Genomic DNA, 24,588 nt, shown 5'->3' with positions numbered 1-24,588 from the left:
TCTTTATGGCACTTTGGGGCTGCTTCCAGGTTTGGCGCCATGTGTGATTGTGCATCATTCGGAAATTGGTTGTTACCTGTGCTACATCTTCTGGTAGTGGATGTTCATAATTTAACTGTGCTGTATGAAGAAATACTCTGACCTGGCCCTGTGAGTTAAACCACAGAGCCTAGGACTTGCCAATCAGAAGATCAGCGGTTCGAATCCCTGCAACAGGGTGAGGTCCCGTTGCTCGGTCCCTGCTCCTGCCAACCTAGCAGTTCGAAAGCACCTCAAAGTGCAAGTAGATAAATAGGTACCACTCTGGCGGGAAGGTAAATGGCATTTCCGTGCGCTGCTCTGGTTCGCCAGAAGCAGCTTAGTCATGCTGGCCACACGACCCGGAAGCTGTACACCAGTTCCCTTGGCCAATAAAGCAAGATAAGCGCCACAACCCCAGGTTGGCCACAACTGGACCTAATGGTCAGGGATCCCTTTACCTTTAATCCTCTAATGTTCTGCTTCATTTGATCCCCATGAGTTCCAGTATTATTGTTTCCATCCCGCCCTTCATCCGAAGATCTCAAGGCGGCTCACAGCGTGTTCAACGCGACTGATTTGCACACACCTTTCATTTCCCCATCGCTCCCACCTTTCTTTCTAACCTAAAAAGGCTCAGATGTTGTCACTTCCCTCCTAGGGGGAGTTGTCCCAGCTCCATTGTCATTTTGATCGCCCCAAACTATCCCTGTACCTTGAGCCCAGAGCTCCCTACGTCAGGTGCTGTCACGTGTACACATATATACAGACGAACACACAAACACGTGCACACAGCTCCTTGGGGATCGCAGCAGATCAGCTGGGCAGGGAGGGGATATAATGTACATCCCTATCTGTCGTCGTCGTCGTCCCTCCCAATAAATAAATTAATTGCTAGGATCTGGTGGGTGGGTGGCAGGACATATTCCCGGGAGCCACTCCTAGTTTAAACGATCCTAAGAAAAGATCATGGCTGTTTCTGGAGGAAAGAGATCTACCCCTCCCTCTTAGCCCAGGCCACCCATCTGACAGCAGCAAAAAACATCCGGCTAAGGCACACCCCTCCGTCCATTGCCGCTCCTCGCTCAGCCAGTCCCGGAGGAGATTCCGGGAAACGGACTGCAAAGTCATTGCAATTGCGATCAGAAGCGAGAGCCGTCCTTCTTCCCGGGCGAGGTAGCCATGGACCACCCGGGGGGTCCCATCCAGGCGCTGTGCTTGGAAGCGACCTGCTCCATCTGCCTGGAGTTCTTCAAGGACCCGGTGATCCTCGACTGCGGGCACAATTTCTGCCAGGGCTGCCTGGCCCAGTGCTGCGAGGAGGGGGGCAAAAGCGTCTCTTGCCCCCAGTGCAGGGAAGCGGTCCCGAGAGAAAGCCCCCGGCCCAACTGGCAGCTGGCCAGCATGACAGAAATACTCCGGAAGCTGGAGGAAGAAGGGAGCCGGGCAGAAGCCAAGGAGGGGGGGTTGTGCCACAAGCACCGGGAGCCCCTGAAGCTCTTCTGCAAGGAGGATCGGGTCCCCATCTGCGTGGTGTGCGACAAGTCCAAGGAGCACCGGGACCACCCCGTGATTCCCATAGAAGAGGTGACCCAGCAGGTAAGAAATCTCTGCTGTGGGGCATTATGGGGCAGTGACTTTGTTTTCCTTGGGGTGGATCTGTGCGGGAAACCACCGGGATCGTAAAGTGGTAGGGGACCTCAGAGGTCATCCATTCCAGCCCGCGGCTGCTGCTGCAGGAAATCCACGCCTACAACATCCCTGATAGGTGGGCATGCAGTTCCTGCCCTCTGGAGCAGCTTTCCCAAAGTGGTGCACGCCAGGGGTTTGGGACTACATCTCCCAGCAGTTCCAGCCAGTCAGGGATGATGGGAGATGCAGTGCATCTGAAGGGTGTTGGGGTGGCTGCTGTGGCAGGGCAGGAAGCGAGATCGCTCCATCATCTACATGGCAGGGCTTCAGATATCAGAAGGAGGCTGCCTATGGCCTCGTCACCAGCTCTTCTCTAAACTAAACATATCCCTTTCTGCGTTTATATTTATTTTATCACCTCGGCACCCCATTTTTCCTCCAATAAGTTGAAGAAACTGCAGTGGTTCAGAGTTCAGAGTGGCTTAGCAGTCCATATCTCTTCATAGGGGGTGCTGGGAATTGTAGCTCTGGGAGCGGAATAGGGCGTCTCTTGACAACTCACAGTACCCCTTAACAAACTACATCTCCCAGAGTTCTCTGGGGGGAAAGCCATGCCTGTTTAAAGAGGTATCACAGTGCTTTAACATGTATGCTGTTGATGGCTGTGCTCCAGCAGGGCTCTTACGGTGTTTGTCAACATTGCTATATTCATCATCTGCTTTTTAATAATAATAATAAATAATAATAATAATAATTTATTTTTTATACTCCGGCCATCTGGGTGGGCTTCCCCAGCCACTCTGGACGGCTTACAACAAAATATTAAACTACAGTATTGCATCAAACATTAAAAACTTCCCTAAACAGGGCTACCTTCAGATGTCTTCTAAAAGTCTGGTAGTTGTTGTTCTCTTTGACATCTGGTGGGAGGGCGTTCCACAGGGCGGGTGCCACTACCGAGAAGGCCCTCTGCCTGGTTCCCTGTAACTTGGCTTCTCGCAGTGAGGGAACCGCCATAAGGCCCTCGACGTTTTCCTTCCACTCTCAAACTTTGGTTGAACTGTTCTCTTATATAGTTCTTCAAAAGAAAAAAGAGAGAAATCTTCAGGTGTCCACCCCTGAAAAGAAACACCCCTCTCTTTTTTGCTTATTCCCCCCCCCCATATTTTCTCCTCTCTCGTTTACTCAGTTGTTGTTGTTGTTGTTGTTTTTAATGCATTTTTATTAAAGATTTTCTTGGTTTACAAAAGTATGTGCAATCTCTCTCTCTCTCTCTCTCTCTCTCTCTCTCTCTCTCTCTCTCTTCCAAGTAACATTTTTTACAGATCAGTTTCATTTGTTGAGACATTAGGAGGAAGAGGGGGGGAGGGGGGAAAGATGGGTGGGGGTGGGTTCAGGTGGTGAAGTTTCTGTTATACTTAATATATATGGGGTTTCATGTCAGCGTCGCTTGTGCCGGTTCTCTGCTGCTCACCTGTGTTCCTTTGGTGGTGAGAGAGGTTGGGGTTGGCCTAGGGTGTGGTTGTTTGTTTGTGATTGGCTGTGGTGATCTTTGTTTTCATGTGTGAGTGGGGTGGGTGGGTGGGTGGGTGTTTTGGATCAGGTTAGCCATATTGATTTGTAGGCTGTTGGTGGATTTTTGTCATTGTCTTGTTGGGCTGTGTGTGTGATAAAGGGGAGCCATACCGGGGTGAAGGCGTCTTCTTCTATTTGTCCCCGTGTCAGTTTCAGTTTATTGGTTAGTTTTTCTAGTAAGGCTGTTTCCCATACTATTTGGTACCATTGGTCCATGCTTACTCCTGACAGGTCTCTCCAGGTCTGGTTATGGTGTTTCTGGCTGCTGAAAGTAGGTGGGTTACGAGTTCTTTGTGGTGTAAATGGGCATTGTTGTCTTGGAAGATGTTTAGTGGGGCCAATTCTGGGGTGATTTCTAATACTCATTTGTGAACATTGAAATGAGCAAAGGTTCAGCGTAACGCTAGTTGCTGTATTAAATACATAACTGCACATTGTGCCTGGGTCTCCAGTTAAGTGTGGCACAAAACATGCAACTTGAAAATAAATGCTGACCATACCTTCTTAAATACCCATTTGATCAGAGAAGACATGAAAGGCCCACATCGCGAAAGAGGTCCCTGATTTGCCCAAGGTGAAATATGGAGAACAGGTTGCTAGTCCTGCAGCTGTATCAAACATGGCTTTCAAAGGAAATGAATCAGTGGCATCAATAATTCTCCATATGAACTTTCTTTCTTTTCTTTCTGCTTCTCGAGGAAAAGGCTGAGCTGAAGTGTTTGGAAAAAGAGAGAGAAATTCTTGCGGATCGGAAACTAGCTGAAGAACTGAGAAGCAAAGAATGTCTGGTAAGTTCTTATTCTTAAGGTACAACCTTCCCCAAGCTAGAACAGTTGTTTTGGAGTACAACTCAGATCAGCCCCAGTCTGCGTGGTCAGGGGTCAGGGATTATGGCAGATGTAAAGTGTGTGTGTGTGTGTGTGCAGTGGCATAGCGTGGGGGGTGCAGGGGGGGCCGGCCGCACTGGCCGCAACATCTGGGGGGGGCGCGCTCGCAGCTCTCTGCCCCTACCTGGCTCACTCACTCTCTCTCACTGCAGTGCTGGCTGTGCGAATCCGATCCGAGCCGCCGGGTCGCCGCCCACTGTGGAGGGGGTGGGTGCCAGGCGTGCGGTGCGGAGAGAGAGCGAGAGACTATCTGGGGGAGGGACAGTGCAGCGGCTGCCCAGCGTAGCGCTGAGCGGGGGAGAGAACCACACCAGACCAGACCAGGCAGCAGCAAGAAGAAGCTGGCAGCGACGGCAGGTTAGGGGTTAGGGGGCGCAAATTACTTGCCTTGCCCCGGGTGCTGACAACCCACGCTACGCCGCTGTGTATGTGCGTGTATAATCTCCATATGGAGGACAAGGACAGATTGTAGTCTTTGGGGATGGGTGTTGCATACAAGACTCTTCATGCCCCCCAAAGACATCTCAGCCTGGTGTTCCCAGGCTGGCCTCTAGCTGAAGAGTCAAGTGTTGACCACGAGCCATTGGCACATTTGCGGGCATCTTTGTAACGCAGAGTTGGTCTGCCGATGGGCCTGGTGCCAGAAGCCTGCTCCCCATAGAGCACATCCTTGAAGATGCTGCCATCTTCCATTCTGTAGACATGACCAAGTCAACGTAGACATCACTAAGACAGGAGTACAAAAATGCTGGGGATGTAGGCTTGGGAGAGCACATCTTTGTCTGGAATTCCATCCTGCCACAACATGCTCAAAATCAGGGGGTAGGCAACCTAAGGCCCGGGGGCCAGATGCGGCCCAATCGCCTTCTCAGTCTGGCCCATGGATGGTCCAAGAATCGGCGTGTTTTTACATGAGTAGAATGTGTGCTTTTATTTAAAATGCGTCTCTGGGTTATTTGTGGGGTACAGTGGTACCTCAGGTAACATACGCTTCAGGTTACATATGCTTCAGGTTACAGACTCTGCTAACCCAGAAATAGTGCTTCAGATTAAGAACTTTGCTTCAGGATGAGAACAGAAATCATGCTCTGGCGGCGCAGCAGCAGCGGGAGGCTCCATTAGCTAAAGTGGTGCTAAAGTGGTAAGAACAGTTTCAGGTTAAGAATGGACCTCCGGAACGAATTAAGTACTTAACCCGAAGTACCACTGTATAGGAATTCGTTCATTTTTCCCCAAAATATAGTCCGGCCCACCACATGGTCTGAGGGGTGGTGGACCAGCCCATGGCTGAAAAAGGTTGCTGACCCCTGCTCAAAATCTTCCTGACAGAGCACATGTGGAAGGCCTTGAGATGTTTCTCCTACGTCACTTGGGAATCACAGGCAGGGAAAGGGATGGCGCCTTCTTCTCTTCAGGAGTTATACACCTGCATGTAGGAACCAGCCCTCCGTGGTTACGGCCCGTCCTTGACAATTTCTGTGTTTCCCTCCCCACCAGACAGAATTAGAAATGGAGAAGCAGAGAGTCGTGTCTGCCTTTGAGCGAATGTACAACTTCCTGGAAGAAATGGAGCTCCTCAGGCTGGCCAAGCTCGAAGGCCTGAAGAAAGAGGTGGAAGTGATCCAGAAGGAAAACCTCACCAGACTCACAGAAGAGATTTCCCACCTCAGTAACCTGATCACTGAAGTGGAGAGGAACTGCCAGCAGCCAGAAAACGAATTTCCACAGGTGAGGCTGAGTTTGGCTCCACAGGTACACAATAGAAACATCTTTTCATTTTGCCCCCATTGCATAAGCCCAGATCATGTCCACCTTTGCTCTTCAAATGACATGTATACTCACTTCAGTTACCCATATATGATTTCCTTGATGATTCCCCCCGCCCCCCGTTAAATTGTATCTTTATTAAGTTGTGGGCGAACATATCAGACGACACAGTGATTCTTCCAAAGCAGCTCTTTATTTGTAAGCTGGAACAGAACTGACTGAGGAGCTCAAACAGCCTGCTTATATAGAGCTCCACTAGAATGCAACAGTAACCATTTTCTGTAACTAGCCAATTACTGAACGTCACTTTCGATCCTTCATTTGCATACAAACTATCCAATCACTGAACGTCACTTTCGATCCTTCATTTGCATAACTATCTACAGTATCCCCCTGCTGGCCCAGGGTGAGAACTTCAGTACATAACATTTATAGTGGTCGTTTATAGCACCATTTATAGGGTTCTGCTTTTAAACAATCGTAGAGAACTTTCAAAAATGTTTTGAAGGTGGGGAAAGAAACTGAAGTGGGGAGATTTGGGGCACGGCGCTTCATGATATCGCAAACACTCAGCCGTTCAGTGCTCTGCACACCCCTTCTGCTTCCAGCTGGCAGAATTTGCACACACAGCCCAAGTATGATACTCAAGAGACAACTGTTCACATGACAAGTAATCCCAGGGAGGATTAATTCCTGCTTTTTACAAATCAAGATAAAAAGACCATTCCCAACTCCCTTTACAAGAAAGGGGAAGTCTTCTTGAATCATAAGTTTAGAAATAAAGTTGACACAAACGTGGGGAGTGGCAGTTCCATTTTCAAGGCGGAAGGAAAAAACATTAATTCCCAGCAATCCAGCCTGTGTTGTGTTTGTGGAGCTGAACAGAACTCTTTCTCCCCTTCTTCCCATGCTGTCAGGACATCAAAAAGGTTTTGAGCAGGTAAGTGGCACTTTCTCACTCCTTGAGTCATAGAATCATCGAATTGTAGAGTTGGAAGGGACCCCAAGGGTCATCTAGTCCAACCCCCTGCAATGTAGGAATCTTTTGCCTGAAATTAATAAGAGTCTTGTGCTTTACCAACCTGAAAAAGGGCTCCCTGACTCTGTTCTGTACCCTGGGATTTCTAGCAACAGAGATATCTCCACGGGGCTCTCAGGAATCTGTGAACCATTTTGTGGGGCGTGTCTGGTGGAGAAGATGTCTCCTTAGATTTCAGAGGAGCTCCATATGGGGCAAACCAGGGAATGGATCCGTCTCCTCAGGATAGCTCTCCTCAGAGGAGTTTGCCTGGGCAGGGGCCATGGCAGACTTCTCTGTTTTACCTGCTTCCCCTGCAGATATGAGAAAGGGCAAGTGAGACAGCTGGTGGACCTTTCTCCAGGACTGGAAGAGAAGTTCAGGATTTACTCTCAGACGAATTCCGCTCTGGAAGAAGCTATGGAGAAATATAAAGGTATTGGTGGTAGTCACGGGATCTGAGGGGAGGAGGCTGGGTATAGTCCTTTGAGTGGCTCTGTGAGGAAAGAGAGGCCCTTGATGAAGAGGAAGTGGTTTTCCTCCTGTGGTTCCTCCAGATTTCTGAACTGGCGTCCCAATAAATATTGTCCCCTTCCATTCCATTCCACTTTGGTGGATCTTTTGAGGAGCTTGCATTAAAGGCAAGCTGGTTGCTTTCCTCACAAAATAATCTGTGGGCATCAGGGTGGAAGAATCTCGTCTCCTACCATCCAATATCTGTTTCCGAGGAGAAGGAATGTAGCTTGATGCCATTGCTCTCTTGAGAGGCACCTGGCGGGGCAAGAAAGAGCCTGTGGCAACTTAAAGATCAAAAGATATATTTATTATGGCATTCAATTTTGTGGTTCTTCAGTCCATGAAAGCTTCGGCCAGAATAAATAAATGGGTTAGTCTGCAAGGTGCCACAGGACTCCTTCAACGCTATACTTAATTTTGTGTAAGTGAGACTCTTGTGTGGTTTTCAGTTCTTTTTTTCTTTCTCTCTCGCATGAATTTACACATTGCTATCTACAGTATATGGTGGTCTGAGTAAATTTGTCATCCTTTTCTCCACATGGCAGAATCTCTGGAGGAAGCAGTAAACAAAGGTAGTTTTCTGGGACTGTACGGGAAGGGAAATTTTGATGGGAGACGGTGCTTGAGATAGAGGTTGCTTCCACACTAGAACGTGGGCTGTGGTTCCCCTTTTCCAAAAGTGAAATTATAATTTGTTCTTCATGACCTGTTCTATAAAGCTTATACAAAAATAACTCCTGTTCAACAAAGGTTCCTTGCAACATGAATTAGAAGTTTTCTCTTTGCAAGTTCTGCTTATTTTTTTGTTGCCTACTGATTAGTGTGGCTGGGAGAGATTAATTGTTTATTAGCTGGCTTTTGTTACTCATCAAGTTGTTTTAGAGATCCAGATTCCATGCACTATTTTTTCTGTTTCTGTTTTGATAGAGAATGTGATGGGACGATGAGCTGCTTGTGCGTAAAATGCAAGTCCCTCAGAGTTTGATCAGGTTTTCAAACCTCTGCCTGTGACGGAGCCCCTCCAGCATGGCTGCGTCAATCACTAGTAGAATCCGAAAGTGGCTGCTTTCGGAATCTTTTCCAACATAAAAGCTCTTTAACGGAAACACGTCGTCTGGCCTCTCGGCGTGACAGTTTCCGGCGAGGTGTGGGTGTCCCTATAGGAGGTCCTGAGACCTCCCCACTGTTTTCGCTGGAAGTGTCTCTGAGCCATCCCTCCGACTCACTTTCCCTTGGAGTTCTTGCTCGCCCTCTACTGGTTCCCTCTTCCGCTGCTACTCCTCTCTCAACCTCAGTGAGCCTTTGCGCCCCCGGCGCTTTAGATGGCAGTTCCCTGACATCCACCTCCCCTCCAGGGCCCCCTTCACCCCCTCCCGTCTCCTCCCCTACTGGCGGTGAGGAGGTAAAACCCCTGAAAGAACCTCCCTCATCTTCCGACGTCGCGAACACTTCCCTCCACTTGTTGCTGTTCCTACTCTCTCGGTAATCTTCGTCATCGGAGTCCACTCCCTCTTCCAACTCCGACTCCGCGAACCCTTCCATTTCCTCTTCCTCATCGGTGGTGCCGAAATACTCCCTCCTAAACCTTGCTATCGGCTGAGGTTTCCTCGGGAACCTTTGGTGGAACGTTTCTGTTAAAACCTCGTCATTGACTTCCTCTGCACTTACCCAGGTGTTTTCTGACTCCGGTTCCCCTTCCCACGCCACCAAATACTCCACCTGATTTCCCTTCCACCTGGAATCGAGGATTTCCGCTACATGGTTGCGGCGTTCCCTCTCTTCCAAGGCTGGTCCCCTGACGTACTCCCCTTCACGTCCCCCCCTGTATGGTGACAGTAACGACCTGTGGAACACTGGGTGCAATTTCATGTGGTTGGGTAATCGGAGTTTGAAAGCTACCGGGTTGACCTGCTGAATGACCTCAAAGGGTCCCAATCTTCTGGGCCTCAATTTCTTACAACCCCCTTTGAACGGCAACCCTTGGGTTGACAACCACACTTGATCCCCCACCCTTATGGTTTCACCTTCCCTTCTGTTCTTGTCTGCCTGCTTCTTATATTGTGCCTTAGCCCTTTCTAAGTTGAGCTGGAGCTGATGATGGATCGCTTCCATCTCTTCTACAAAATGTTCAGCCGCTGGGACGCTCCATCTCTCCCCTCCTTCCCCTGGAAATGCCCTGGGGTGACACCCGTAATTAGCCAAAAAGGGACTCATCCCTGTGGACACATTCTCCGCATTATTGTAGGCAAATTCTGCCAACGCCAACTTTTCGACCCAATCGTTCTCTCTGTCATTGACATAACACCTCAGATATTGTTGAAGAATGCCATTTGCTCTTTCCGCCTGCCCGTTGGTTTCAGGGTGCCGGGCAGTTGAAAAATTGACTTCCACGTGCAGCAAGCTCATGAGCTTCCTCCAGAACCTGGAAGTAAATTGTTTGCCGCGATCTGAGATCACCCTCAAGGGAGCCCCGTGCAACCTAAAGATGTGTTCTACAAACAACTTCGCTGTTTCTTCCGCTGTGACTGCATGTGAGCATGCTACAAAGTGGCACATCTTAGTTAACAGGTCTACTACTACCATGATGGCTGTTTTCCCCTTGGACTTTGGCAGATCCGTCATAAAATCTATTGATATCGCTTCCCAAGGCCGTTCTGGTGTGGGTAATGGTTCTAATAACCCTGCCGGCGCCCTTCTTTCCCCTTTGGCTCGCTGACATTGGTCACACCCTCTTACATACTCCCTTACATCTTCCCTCCTCTTAGGCCACCAAAATTCCCTGGTAACCAACCACATGGTCTTGTGTTGTCCAAAATGTCCCGCCGTGGGGCTATCATGCAACTGCTTGAGTACTCTCCCCCTCAATTCACCTTCGGGTATATACAGTGCCCCTTTGTAATACAATGCCCCATTTCTTTCCTCAAAACCTCCGGGACTCTCGCCCTCCCCCCTGAGACCTCTGAGCTTATCCTGGGCATATTCATCATTTTCCGTTTCCTCTACCAGTTCTCGTTGCCCCACCAGCGCCGCCCCACACACCCAGCGGTCCTCAGGGATGACATGTCTCTCTTCGATCACCCCCTCCCCTTCCCAATACTCTGGTTTGCGTGAGAGCGCGTCCGCCCTGACGTTTTCTGGGCCTGGCACATAACAAATTTCAAAGTTGAATTTGGAGAATTCCTGTGCCCATCTCACTTGTCGTTGGTTGAGCACTCGAGCTGTTCTCCAATACTCTAAATTCTTGTGGTCGGTGCACACTTGCACCTTGTGTTGTGCCCCAATTAATAAATGTCTCCACCTTCGGAATGCTTCGTGAATGGCAAGTAGTTCCCTGTCATACACCGTGTAATTCCTCTCGGATTTATTCAGCTTCCGCGAGAAGAAGGCACACGGTCTCCACTCCGACGCACTCCTCCCCGGTTGAAGAAGGACCGCCCCTACCGCCCGGTCGGATGCATCGGTTTCCACTCTCATGGGTTTTCGTAAATCCACATGCAGAAGTTGTTCTTCCGAGGCGAAAGCCCTTTTCAGTTCTTCAAAGGCTCGATCCGCCTCTACCGTCCAAACAAATTTCTTCTTGCTGCTGAGGCAGTCGGTGATGGGCGCCGTCAAGTGGGCAAAGTTCTTGATGAACTTCCGATAAAAGTTCCCAAACCCCAAGAATCTTTGCACGTCCTTCTTGGTCTTCGGTGTCTTCCATTCCAGTACCGCTTGGACCTTGCCTGGATCCATGGCCAATCCCTTGTCTGACAAGCGGTACCCCAGGAATTCCACCTCCTTGGTATGAAACTGGCACTTCTCCAGTTTCACCCACAGCTGGTTGGCTTGCAGCCTGCCCAACACTTCTCGAACGTCCCTCACATGCTGTTCCTCATCTTCCGAATACACCAACACGTCGTCTAAAAAGGCCACACAATTCTTGTAGAGCAAAGGTCCCAGAACGTGGTTTATAAAAGCTTGAAAACACGCGGAGCCCCCTTGTAGACCGAAGGGCATAACGAGGTATTCAAAGGCTCCCAAAGGGGTAAACATGGTGGTCTTCCATTCATCTCCCTTCCTTATGCGTATCAGATTGTACGCCCCCCGCAGGTCCAGCTTTGTAAAAATCTTTCCCTTCCTTACTCTGGTCAAAATGTCATCAATTCGGGGCATAGGGAAAGCCAGGGGCTCCGACACTGCATTGAGGGCCCTAAAGTCACACACCAGTCTCGGTTTGTCTGTGTTCTTTTTGTCCACAAAAAACACTGGGCTGCCCCCCACCGCTCGGGACTCTCTGATGAAACCTCGCTTCAGGTTTTTGTCAATGAACTCCCTCAGCTCCTGCATCTCCCTGTCTGACATGGCGTACAGCTTGCCTACTGGGAGTTGGGCCCCAGGGAGTAGGTTGATTTGACAGTCAAAGGGTCTATGCGGTGGCAGTTTGTCTGCTTCCCTTTCGCTGAATACGTTGCTCAGATCTGCGTATTGCGGGGGCACCTTCCCTTTGTCCATTACTTCCATCCCGGCTAGGGTGACTCTGTCTCCTCCCGAAACCTTCCCCTCCTTGCAGTGTTTTAGGCAATGCGCTGACCCAAAGGAGACCACCCTCTGATGCCAGCCCACTAGCGGATCGTGTAGCGCCAGCCAGCTCATCCCCAAAATGATGGGCGCTCCTCCCAGGATGGCCACATTAAACGCTATCTGTTCGGTGTGCCTTGCCACCCTCATTATCATCGGGACAGTCTGTTGGCTAACTTCTCCCCCCAACAGCTCTCTGCCGTCAATCGTAGTCACCTGCAAGGGGTTACTTAAAGGGATGGTCTGTATCTGATGCTCAGCTGCAAACTCCTTACTCATGAAATTACAGGAGCTGCCTGAATCCAAAAGCGCCTTGATCTTTAGTGGGTGTCCGTTTGGCAGTTCTAGTAACACCTCTATCACTAAAGCGGGTCTGGGAGGTTCCGGCGTGGGCACTTTCACTGCTCTTTGGCCTGGCTGCTGTGCCCCGACGGTGGCAGCCAGGCGTTGGCTTTTACTTGCTCCTTGCCTTCCTTTTCCTTTCCCCCAACAGCTCCTGCCATCCCTTGCCATTCCTTTCTTTGTGGGCAGACTCTGGCAAAGTGCCCTGGCTGTTGGCAGAGATAACATCTCTTGGCGCTCTTTCCCTCCTTCTTCCGCCCTTCACTGGGATTTGAAACTGCGCGCGCCCGCGCTGTTCCAACTTCCATCGGCTCTGCCGGCGGGAAAGGTGGCTCTGGAATGTCTGGAATGCGGAACTCCCTCCAACGGTCTCCTTTCCCTTCCCGCTTTTCCAAAGCCCTCGCCTCCTGGCGCGCTCCTATGGACAGCGCAGATTTGGTTAACTGATCCATAGACTCCGCCCTGGGCCCCCGGGAAAGCTCATCTTTGACGGTTGAAGAAAGCCCCTCTTCGAAAAGCATTTGGATGGGCTCCGCCGATAGGTCCCACCCCAATTTATGAATCAGCATAGTAAATTCAGTCCAGTACTCACGGACAGATCTGCTTCCTTGCTGGCAAGCCATTAACTGCCTTCGCACCACCCCCTGCTCAATATCGCTGGAAAACATCAGGTCCATGGCACGAAAAAACTTCCTCGTGTCCTTTAGGATCTCATTATTCGCTGCCATCAGGGGTCTAACCCAATCTTTCGCCCCGGATTCGAGATGGCCAATCACAAAAGCCACTCGCGATTCCTCGTCGGGGAAGTCATCAAACTGCAAGTTTAGAGCGTATTGCATCTCTGTTCTAAAGGCATGATAGTTCCTGGGATCCCCCCCGAATTTCTGCACCAATCCTGGTACCTTTCTGGCGAGCGGGGTGGTTTTCTCCTTTCCCTTTTCTGCATCCTGAGCCCTCCTCTCCTCAAGCCTCGCCGTTTGCAGCGCCAACTGGATCTCCAACGCCCTGTACCTTTCTTCCAGGCTTGGACCCCCTCCAGCTGCTCCTGCTCCTCCGGTTCCGGCTGGGTTGCTCATGATGCTTCTCCCTGCACAAGCTGGCTTTCGGTGACTTTCGGATTGCTGTGATGGGACGATGAGCTGCTTGTGCGTAAAATGCAAGTCCCTCAGAGTTTGATCAGGTTTTCAAACCTCTGCCTGTGACGGAGCCCCTCCAGCATGGCTGCGTCAATCACTAGTAGAATCCGAAAGTGGCTGCTTTCGGAATCTTTTCCAACATAAAAGCTCTTTAACGGAAACACGTCGTCTGGCCTCTCGGCGTGACAGTTTCCGGCGAGGTGTGGGTGTCCCTATAGGAGGTCCTGAGACCTCCCCACTGTTTTCGCTGGAAGTGTCTCTGAGCCATCCCTCCGACTCACTTTCCCTTGGAGTTCTTGCTCGCCCTCTACTGGTTCCCTCTTCCGCTGCTACTCCTCTCTCAACCTCAGTGAGCCTTTGCGCCCCCGGCGCTTTAGATGGCAGTTCCCTGACAGAGAAATAGCACTATTTCATTGAGAACGGGTGAGAGGGAGAGAGAAGGAAAAGTATTAAGACCCAGAGAAGAGAAAATCTGGGGCATTTAACCACTAATCCTACAAACACCCAAAGAAACAATAAAATATTAAGTTGTGGGTTGACATAGCAGCCGGCACAGCGATTTCTTCAAGTAGCTCTTTATTTTGTAAGCTGGAATAGAACTGACTGCAAACAGCTCAGCCGGCCTGCTTTTATAGGCAGCCGGCTGTCAACATTGTAACAACCACAGCCCAGAGTTCCCGCCTAAAATAACTGCTGCGGACCTGAGTGAAAACTATCTACAGACCTGAGTGAAAACTATATACAGTATCCCCCTGTTGGCCCAGGGTGAAACTACACTACATAACACCCCTCCCCGCCGATATAAGGTGTTAGTTACAATCGTAATGGTTTCCTTATATACAGCACTATGCGTAATGGTTCAATTAGGCACAAAAGCATATCGGTTACATTCCCCATACTTAGACCAACAGTGATACATGTCCAACAACATAGTCCTTTAAATAAGTTGGGCGCTTGGAAACTCTGCCAGACCGCCGGGGACTGGTAGCCAAGTCCGGAGGGCCACACAGTTCTTGCTGAGGCTGTGGTGCGACCCTAGGTGGCGTTGGAACCAACTCCCCTGGATCCGCTGCTGTGGGTGGAGCCTCCGCAAGTGGAGTGGTCTGAGTCTGTTCTGAAGCGGCTTGGTTCGGCTCCACGCTGGCAGTTTGCGAGGGAGGTGTAGGTGGGGCCTCGCCATCTGTACGTGTCTCTTCTGGAGCTGCAAGCGCAGTTGGGGGCACCTCGGTAGTGTCCAAGTTCCCAACCCTGCGCCTAAGCTGGTCTATGTGCCGTCGCCACAAGCGTCCATCTTCGAGTGCCACCTGGTACGAGCGAGGTCCAGTGACTCCCACTACTGTGGCTGGCACCCAAGGAATGTCCCCCACATAGTTCCGGGCAAAGACCTGGTTTCCTGGGACAAATGACCGTGGCGCGTTGGCACAGCCTGGGGGTTCAGCCACGGCAAAGTCCGGGTGTAGCCGGTCGAGCGGTGACCTGAGGCGGCGGCCCATAAGCAGTTCAGCAGGACTCCTCCCTGTGGCCGCATGAGGGGTGATGTGTTGCACGAACAAGTATTCGGCGACCCGCTCATGCCAGTCTCCCCGGTCCAGGCACGCCAGTGCCTCTTTTGCCGAGCGCACCATTCTTTCCGCTTGCCCGTTGCTGGATGGATGAAAGGGTGCCGTTAGGGCATGGCGGATGCCCAGTCCCAAAAGATACCGCTCAAACGTGCCTGACGTGAACTGCGGTCCGTTGTCAGAGACAAGGACATCAGGACACCCATGCGTTGCAAACAGGCCTCGCAGCACCCGGATGACAGCTGCGGTAGTGGTGGAGGGCATCAGGGCGACCTCCAGCCATTTGGAATAGGCGTCCACCACTACCATAAAGGTCCGGCCGTGAAAGGGGCCAGCCAGATCGATGTGCACCCTTGACCAGGGTGTCTTTGGCATCTCCCAGGTGTGTCCCTTAGCTGCCGGTGGTGCAGGCCTCGACTCTTGGCACGCTTGACAGGCGGACACCCAGGCAGTGATGGCATCGTCCATATTAGGCCACCAGACGTAACACCGAGCCAATGCCTTCATTTTGACAATTCCCGGGTGGCCAACGTGCAGAGCCTCCAGGACGCGCTGACGGAGTCCCTGGGGAATCACGACGCGGTCTCCCCACAGCAGACAGCCGCGATGAGCTGAGAGTTCATGTTGTCTGGTTGCGAAGGGCTGGAACTCCGATGCAAAAGGCCCTTGTGGCCACCCCCTCCACACCCAGTTGAGCACCCGGCTGATGGTGCGATCCTGGGCAGACGCGGAGGCCACAGTGGTAGCTGATACAGGCGCTGCCGGAAGATCCTCAATCAGAAGGAGCGATGAAGCTGGAGCCGGGTCTTCCACAAATGCTGGAAGAGGGCAACGGCTGAGGGCGTCGGCATGGCCCATCGATTTCCCCGGGCGATGGATGAGCCGGTAGTGGTAGGCAGCCAGGAAAACAGTCCATCGCAGCATGCGTGGCGAGAGGACCGGTGGAGTTGGACGATCACCGGCGAGGAGGCCCAGGAGTGGCTTGTGGTCAGTGATGAGGTCAAAAGTCCTGCCATAGAGGTATTCATGGAACCTCTTCACTCCAGCCACAAGTGCCAATGCCTCCTTGTCGAGCTGGCTGTAATTCCGTTCCGTCGGAGATAGTGTCCTGGAAAAGTAGGCGAGCGGTGCTTCTCTTCCATCTGGAAAACGGTGACTAAGGACAGCACCGATGCCAAAAGGTGAGGCGTCGCAGGCAAGGACCAGCGGCCTGGATTCACTGTACTGTACCAGCACACTGTCAGAAGAAAGGAGAGCCTTGACCGCGTTGAAGGCCGCCGTCTCCCGATGACCCCAGGCCCAAGGCGTCTTAGTGCTAAGGAGTCGGTGAAGAGGCTCAGCCACTGTGGCTTTGTGGGGCAGGAACATGTTATAAAAGTTCAGCAGCCCCAGGAATGCCTGCAACTCCGTTTTGTTCTTTGGGGTGGGGGCCTGCTGGATAGCGCGGATCTTGGATGTGGTTGGGTGAAGGCCGGAGGCATCGATAAGATAGCCCAGGAACTCTACCTGTGGAACGGCGATCTGGCACTTCTCCCTCTTTACCTTGAGCCCGGCCTCTTGGAACCTGGTCAGCACGGCACGGAGGCGCTCGAACAGCTGCTGGTGTGAGTCTGCAGACACCAAGACGTCATCAAAATATGGTACCATGCCCGGAAGCCCTTGCAGGAGACGCTCCATAAGGCTTTGGAAGATGCCAGGAGCCACACTCACCCCGAACTGCAACCGGCGGCAACGGAATGCCCCCCGGTGGGTGACGATCGTCTGGGCTTCAGCAGTGGCATCATCAACTGGCAGTTGTTGATATGCTTGGGCAAGGTCCAGCTTAGCGAAGACCTTACCCTCACCCAGGGAATGCAGCAGGTGTTGGACAACAGGAACCGGATAAGCGTGCTGCTGAAGTGCCTTGTTGATCGTGCACTTGTAGTCAGCGCAGATTCTCACCGACCCATCTGGCTTGACAGGCGTGACGATGGGGGTTTCCCACTTGGCGTGGTCAACCGGCTCCAAAACTCCTTGGGCAATCAGTTTGTCCAGTTGTTCGTCCACCTTAGCCTTGAGAGCAAAGGGAACCCGGCGTGGCTTTAGCTTGATGGGGGCGACTTGTGGATCAAGGCTAAAGGAGATGGGCGTACCTGTATATTGCCCCAAGGTGCCGTCAAAAACCTCGGCAAAGTCTTTGACCAGACCCTCAGTCTCTGCGTTAGAGATGCAGTTGATGCCGGTGACTCCCAGGCCGAGGGCATCAAACCAGTCTAGCCCTAGGAGGCTTGGCCGCTGACCTTCGACCACCACCAACCGGAGCAGGCCCGAAAAATCCTTGAAGGCGATCCGGAACCGGCCAACGCCTACCACGGGAATGTCGTTTCCCTGGTAGTCTCTCAGGTGTACGCGGTAGGAGTTGAGTTGCCTCTTGGACACTCTGGGTACCAGTCTTTTGATGGTGCTCCATGACACGATGGACAGGGCAGACCCGGTGTCGATCTCCATGTCACATGGAGCTCCTTCAATGAGCACCGTGACGTTCAGCTTGCGTCGCGTAGGCGAGTTGGTTTGGCCAATTGTGGTTCCAGACGGGCAGCGGCAGTTGGTGAGAGCGAAACAACTTTCCTTGGCAGACTGGAGTGAAGACTTGGACTTGCGAGTCGATGAAGGGGGGGTGTCAGACGGAGCCGATCGGCAGACCTTAGCGATGTGGCCCCTTCTGGAACACTTCCTACAGATGGCGTCTCTGAATCGACACTTGGCACGGGAATGGTTGCCTCCGCAGCCGGCACATTCCGGTTGGCCCTTGGACTTCTGTTGGAACTTCCTGCGCTTCCGCTTTGTCTGGTGCACGTCATCGTCTTCACTGGAGGATGCCTCATCACTGCTGGCCTCTTCATGATGCACCGGAACTGGCTCCCTAGCAAGACGCGGGCTGCTGGACTTGCGGATCTCCTGGGCGGAGCGTTCAGCAGCTTCTGAGGCCACAGCCTCCTCAATGGCTTTCTGTAGCGTGAGGTCTGGCTTGGCTAGGAGACGCCGTTGCAGATGGATGTCCCGGACCCCGCAGACGATTCGATCCATCAGGGCATCGTCTAAGTCTCGGAACTCACAGTGCATTGCAGCCTGTCGCAGGGCGGTGGTGTAGTTGTTGATTGACTCCCCCTCTGCCTGGTTCCGGTGGTAGAACGCATGGCGGGCAGCAATCTTGGACGGCTTTGGTGCATAGTGGTTGCGGAGCTTCTCTTGGATCGTGTCCCATGGTGTTGCCTGGACTGCTTCAGGCGCAACCAATGCTCGGGCCGTCTCAAACACCTCAGGCCCACAGAGGCTGAGGAATAGGCCCCGCTTCCGATCCTTTGATACTGCTGTCAGCTTGTTGGCTTGGAGGTAGCAGTCGAACCGAGCGAGGTAGGAGTCCCATGATTCAGAGGCTGGCACAAACGGCAGTAGAGGCACAAGTGAAGCCATGATTCCGATGCCGGCGTGAAGGGCGATGGATGGAACACAGTGCTCTAGCCAGAACAGTCAGCTCTGAATTGGTTCTGCCCAGTGATTTCGCTCTGTGATTTCGCTCTGTGATTCAGCTCAGTGATTCAGCTCAGTTCAGAGGCTGGCCGCATCTGGCTGTGCTCTGATGTCCATCTATCCCACCTTCGTCGCCAGTATTAAGTTGTGGGTTGACATAGCAGCCGGCACAGCGATTTCTTCAAGTAGCTCTTTATTTTGTAAGCTGGAATAGAACTGACTGCAAACAGCTCAGCCGGCCTGCTTTTATAGGCAGCCGGCTGTCAACATTGTAACAACCACAGCCCAGAGTTCCCGCCTAAAATAACTGCTGCGGACCTGAGTGAAAACTATCTACAGACCTGAGTGAAAACTATATACAGTATCCCCCTGTTGGCCCAGGGTGAAACTACACTACATAACATAAAACAAGCAGAACAGGAATCTTTTAATTAAAGTCACACTAGTCTTTCAAAGCCTCAAAAGTGCTCTGTCTGTCCATACTATTTTATCATAAAAATGATCATAAAAAAACAATGAAAAATTGGGTGTACAGTAAAGAAAACACTGGAATGCAACAATTTAGCAACAATGACAGATTCTCCTTAAAGACTGAGTAAACAAAGGATAGTAATTTAAGAAACAGGAAAAAAGATCTAGTGTAGAAACAACCAGGGTTAAAAGGTTGCCCTCTCTGATCATGGAAACCACATCTGAGAATTCAAAAAAACAACAATTAACTAAATGCAGTTGTAATTGAAATTTGAACGTGATCAGTTTAGTGTGAGAGGTTTTACTCCCTCTTGAAACATTGAATGACAGACCACTCTATGTATGATGGTGTCTGATTTAATTTGTCTCTCTTTCCCCTGCACAACAGAGTCTCTGAATCAAGACTTGTACAAAGGTAACTATATGCATAGAACTAAAAATAAAATTAAAAAGTGGGAAACTTTTGATGGGGGATAGAGGCTCAGCAGCACTGAGTATTTAATTGAGTAATTTAATTGAGTAATTTTAATTGAGTAATTTAATTGAGTTGTGTCAGGTCAGGGCTGGGGCCCTCCAGGCGCTGTCAGACTCCAACTCCCACCAGCCCCAGCCAGCATCATCAATGCTAGGGCGTGATGGGAGTTGCAGTCCAAAACATGGAAGGCATCAGGTTGGAGAATGATATCATCCAGAGCTTTCAGATGCCCCAGCCAGCATGACTGTAATGACTGGTGGAAGTCCTACAAATCTCCTCAGAGGGCACCAGGTTGCCAAAATCTGGTCTGGAGAAAGGAGACATTATGAGAAGTGGGGGTGGGGAGGACCACAGGCCCCGGTGGCCAAGGCAGGCCTCAAGGCCTCTCTTATCTGGCCCCCTCCAGACTCTCCCTAGGCAAACCCCTATCACTGGCCTTCCCTGAATGTGTTCGCCTGGCTAGAAGGTGTCCGTCAACTGCTGCAATGCCTCTTGCATGCCTAGATGAAGATGTGTGTGTGTTGTGTGTGTGGGGAGGCCTTTGGTTTTTGCATGGCTGGAATATCACCTAGTGTGGAAGTCAGAGTTACATCTGCTGACCCACCCACTTTCCCATTTGACCCCGCCCACCACTGGCCTCCGGAAGGTTGCCCAGGATGAAATGTGGCTCTCGGAAGCTGAAAAAGGTTCCCCCAGATCCGATCTAGCCTCTGAGACTAGTCTTTCCAAGGATTAATACACCCTGCTCTTCTATCTATCTATCTATCTATCTATCTATCTATCTATCTATCTAATCTATCATCTATCTATCTATCTATCTATCTATCTATCTATCTATCTGTCTATCTATATCTATCATCTATCTATCTATCTATCTATCTATATCTATCATCTATCTATCATCTATCTATCTATCCACACCCTGTTCTTCTTTCTATCTACCGTATCTATCATCTATCTATCTATCTATCTATCTATCTATCTATCTATCTATCATCTATCTATCATCTATCTATCATCTATATCTATCATCTATCTATCATCTATCTATCTATCCACACCCTGTTCTTCTTTCTATCTACCGTATCTATCATCTATCTATCATCTATCTATCTCTCTATCTATCTATCATCTATCTATCATCTATCTATCATCTATATCTATCATCTATCTATCATCTATCTATCTATCCACACCCTGCTCTTCTTTCTATCTACCGTATCTATCATCTGTCTATCTATCTATCTATCATCTATCTATTTATCATCTATCTATCTAATCTATCATCTATCTATCTATCTATCTATCTATCTATCTATCATCTATCTATCCAATCTATCATCATCTATCTATCATCATCTATCTATCTATCATCTATCATCTATCATCTATCTATCTATCTATCTATCTATCTATCTATCTATCTATCATCTATCTATCTATCTATCATCTATCTATCTATCTATCTATCATCTACCTTCCCCTCTGCAGTGAATTTCACTCTGGATCCAGACACCGCAAACCCCTTCCTCATCCTTTCCGAGGACCTGAAGAGCGTGAGAAGAGGAAGTCGATACCAATCCGTGCCCGACAACCCCGAGAGATTCGACATCATGATGAGCGTGCTAGGCCGCGAGAGATTTGCTTCGGGGAGGCACTGGTGGGAGGTGGAGGTGGAGGAAAATTTGGGCCGGTGGGCCGTGGGGGTTGCGAGAGAGTCCGTGAGGAGGAAGGGGCAGGTCCGCATAAGCCCCGACGAGGGGTTCTGGGCTGTGGGGAAGTCGTTCCACAACAGCCACGACTTAACCTCCCCGTGCCAAATTCTGGCTTTCACATCCCCAAAGCCAACCCCCTTGATCCTGAGGCGTAACAAGCTCAGGAAGATCCGAGTGTCCCTCAGCTATGAAGAGGGTCGTGTGGAGTTCTTCGACGTCGATTCGGACGACCTGATCTTCGCTTTCCAGCTGGCCTCGTTCTCTGGGGAGATGATCCTCCCCTTTTTCCGGGTGTGGAGAGGGGTCAGGTTAAAGTGCTGAATTCTAAGGGAGAATCTTCCCCCCTCTCAGCTACAATAACTTCCACCATCCTGAAAGGAGGTGACGTTCTAGCGCTTTATTTGCACCCAGGCAAGGAGCTTATGGTCTTAGTGGCTTCCCAAGAGTAATGGTGTCTCCCAGTCCTAGATCTTAACTTCCATCGGCGATGAGAGAAAACAGAATCAATGTAAAAACATAAGCGAAACAGGTGGGATTAGAGACTCCCTACACTGGGGAACCAGTGGCCCTCCAATTAGCATGGCGGATGGTGAGGGATTATGGGAGTTGTAGTCCCAACAAGTGGAGGGTCAGAACCTCCCCAATCCTGCCCTACAGCTTCAGTCCTGGCTGTTACCTTTTCTTCCCCCAGCTATATATTTTTGGCAGGGCCCTTAGAAGACACACCAAAGGGGGAAAAGTTCAGCTATGGTGGACTTCTGTTTATTAATGATTCCACTTTTCTACCATAAGGCAGCTTGTGTGGGATTTGTAGTAGTCGCCCACAGATCAGGTGCACAGCTGCTTGGCTTCAACTCGTGCCCTTCAGTTACTGCAGCTCTGTCGATTGAATCTTGCCATTCAAGAGTCAAAGCGGGAAAACGTGGTCCTGCTTCTGGAGAGGGGAGGTACATCTGCCTCAGCCTAAGATGGGGAATCTAGATTCCCATCAGCCCTTGTATTGCAAATCAGGCTTTGTAGGAGTCCAACGACATTGAGTTCCCCCATTCCCTTCTAGGAATTGAACTGCAACTGGAAACCAGAAGCGTGGGTGAAGCTTTTTGATAATATCTCTTTGGGGTCAGGTAATGTGCTAAGCTTTCTGGAGGCCATTTTTGTTCTGATGGCAAGTTAGACAGGAGCCCTTTGTGCGCATTGACAAGAGGATAAGGCATAGAGATAAAACCACTTAGGTGATGTTAGCTTTTTCCTCCCCCTCCCCCCCCAACAATAAATTTTTATTATTTCCTTTACACTATCATTCTTACAATACAATACATTAATCAACATATAAACATTTTTGCTCTGCCGAGCTTGCAACTTCCCTCCTTCCCTTCAGCTGGTATCCCTTATCAAATCCAATCGCATATTTTAACTTTTTACGTCTTATCTACATTGTAGGAGTTATATCAGTCCTGCTCGTGTCTTTAAAGATTTACAGTTATCCTTTAAGTATACAATAAATTTACTCCCCCATAGCTTTTTCCATAGCGCAGGGAATGTGGAGACATTGCCATCTGTAAAATCATAGGTACCTCCGTCTTTGAGATGGACCTTAATTTGCAAACATCTTCTATTTGTGCTGTTTTCTCCTCCGTATCATTGGCATGTTGTTTACAGTGCCAAGTCCTGTAGCATAACATAAATAAAAATCGGCTTGGCAAACACTTCTGACAATCTTAGGCTTTTTTCACTCTCTGGCTATGCTTATTGGGGGGAGGGGACTGGAAGTTGCTTCCCGCAATAGTTTTGCTTCTAATTTTCAGTTGTTTGGAGGCTGGGAAGGCAAGTACAATCTCTTGGCAGGAAGGCTGACAGAATATAAGGCATGTGTACAGGGTGTTGGAGGAGACTCTTGAGAGTCCCATGGACTGCAAGAAGATCCAACCTCTCCATTCTGAAGGAAATCAGCCCTGAGTGCTCACTGGAAGGACAGATCGTGAAGCTGAGGCTCCAATACTTTGGCCACCTCATGAGAAGAGAAGACTCCCTGGAAAAGACCCCGATGTTGGGAAAGATGGAGGGCACAAGGAGAAGGGGACGACAGAGGACGAGATGGTTGGACAGTGTTCTCGAAGCTACCAGCATGAGTTTGACTAAACTTTGGGAGGCAGTGGAAGGAAGGAGTGCCTGGCGTGCTCTGGTCCATGGGTCCGACATGACTAAATGACTAAACAACAACAACAGGGCCAGCCACCGTGAATTAGCCACTGTGAATTAGGATGCTAAGTGCTGGATCTCTTGAGCTTTTTTAATCCACCAGGTGTGGATCCAGAATTGGCCTCCACAGCCACTTATGGACTCATTGTTAAAACCGTGTTTATGGAAGACAATCTTACTCGGCTACAAGTGATCGCCAAAGAAGAAGAAGGAGAAGAAGAAATTAGGATGCTAATTAAATGTATGAAGTACCACATTTCTCAAAGTGCAAAGAACTGCAAATAAGAATCTCAGGGAACTGCAGTTTTCTTTTGTACAGTGGTACCTCAGTTTAATTCGTTCTGGAGGTCCGTTCTTAACCTGAAACTGTTCTTAAACTGATGTACCACTTTAGCTAATGGGACCTCCCACTGCCGCCGTGCGATTTCTGTTCTCATCCTGAGGTAAAGTTCTTAACCCGAGGTACTATTTCTGGGTTAGCGGAGTCTGTAACCTGAAGCATCTGTAACACGAGGTACCACTGTACTGTAGTTCCATAATGAAATGCTCAAAATGAAGGCAGGCTCGCACAGGGGAGGAGTCACCCCTGCAAGGTGCATTTCCTTAAGAACGTAAACAGTTCCCTCAAAACCCCAGTTCCAAGTCTCTTCTCCCTCACCAGCCAGTAGAAACTCTGTGCCCTGTTTTCTCATCACTGCCATTCTGGCACATGGCCCACCTGACTACCTGTCTTGGGGGCGCGTGCAGAGTGCGGAGGAGGCTGAAGAGGGAGCAAAATGCCCAAGATCTCCTCCTCCTATCCAGGAGGCTGCACGCTTGAGCATTTGGGCAAGCCATTGTTTGGTTTAGTGCTGGTTCTGCTCCAGAACACTGTGTGTTGTCCTGTCACAACTAAAATGCATCTTTTATCCTCAGACATGGTTTTCATTGGTTTCACAAGGGAAATTCCTCCGAACCGTGGCTTTAAAACGAATAGGGAGGAAGAGGAGCCAGTAAATAACTTGTTTACTTTAGGCTGGCAGACACTACAGGACGCTGGTGCAAACGTCGAATTTGACCAAGTTGTGCACAAAAGAGATTTGAAACAAACTATATCTCTGCGTATAACAAAGTAGTAACTCAGCTCCTAAGAACCAATTGCATCTGAGCGGGTGCACGTTTCTTTGTGAAGGAAATCCGCTTTTCTTTCATGAAGTGCCTGAAGTGGAAAA

General features: G+C 50.1%; 2 protein-coding genes across 5 annotated transcripts in view; one reads left to right on the top strand and one right to left on the bottom strand.

Moving 5' to 3' along the window:
* The window catches only part of LOC309365021 (macrophage mannose receptor 1-like), a 255,572-nt gene that overhangs the window by 230,094 nt on the left and 890 nt on the right, over positions 1-24,588 (bottom strand). The gene's annotated exons all lie outside the window — the stretch shown is intronic.
* On the top strand, positions 948-21,745 carry LOC309364819 (zinc finger protein RFP-like). Of its 3 annotated transcripts, none has more exons than XM_081902749.1 (8): positions 948-1,617; positions 3,930-4,013; positions 5,610-5,840; positions 6,797-6,819; positions 7,218-7,333; positions 7,959-7,985; positions 19,377-19,403; positions 20,955-21,745. In XM_081902749.1, exons 1-8 carry the CDS (start codon positions 1,201-1,203, stop codon positions 21,497-21,499), a joined length of 1,470 nt encoding a protein of 489 aa, XP_081758875.1. In that variant the 5' UTR covers positions 948-1,200; the 3' UTR covers positions 21,500-21,745. The 3 variants fall into 3 exon arrangements, with proteins under 3 accessions (XP_081758875.1, XP_081758876.1, XP_081758874.1); XM_081902748.1 differs by having other exon boundaries at positions 951-1,617; positions 3,924-4,013; XM_081902750.1 differs by lacking the exon at positions 7,959-7,985 and having other exon boundaries at positions 950-1,617; positions 3,924-4,013.

This window comes from Podarcis melisellensis (genome assembly GCF_964234715.1).
Source record: "Podarcis melisellensis genome assembly, chromosome: 2".
Lineage (NCBI taxonomy): Eukaryota > Metazoa > Chordata > Lepidosauria > Squamata > Lacertidae > Podarcis > Podarcis melisellensis.
Note: the sequence above shows the minus strand (reverse complement) of the source record. Positions and strands in the feature narration are given on the sequence as shown.

Excerpts from the sequence above, each read along its gene's own strand:
- LOC309364819 (XM_081902748.1), top strand. The coding sequence starts at position 1,201 with ATGGACCACCCGGGGGGTCCCATCCAGGCGCTGTGCTTGGAAGCGACC. Across the intron at positions 1,618-3,923 it reads TAGAAGAGGTGACCCAGCAG|GAAAAGGCTGAGCTGAAGTG; the intron begins GTAAGAAATCTC and ends CTGCTTCTCGAG. Across the intron at positions 4,014-5,609 it reads TGAGAAGCAAAGAATGTCTG|ACAGAATTAGAAATGGAGAA; the intron begins GTAAGTTCTTAT and ends CCTCCCCACCAG.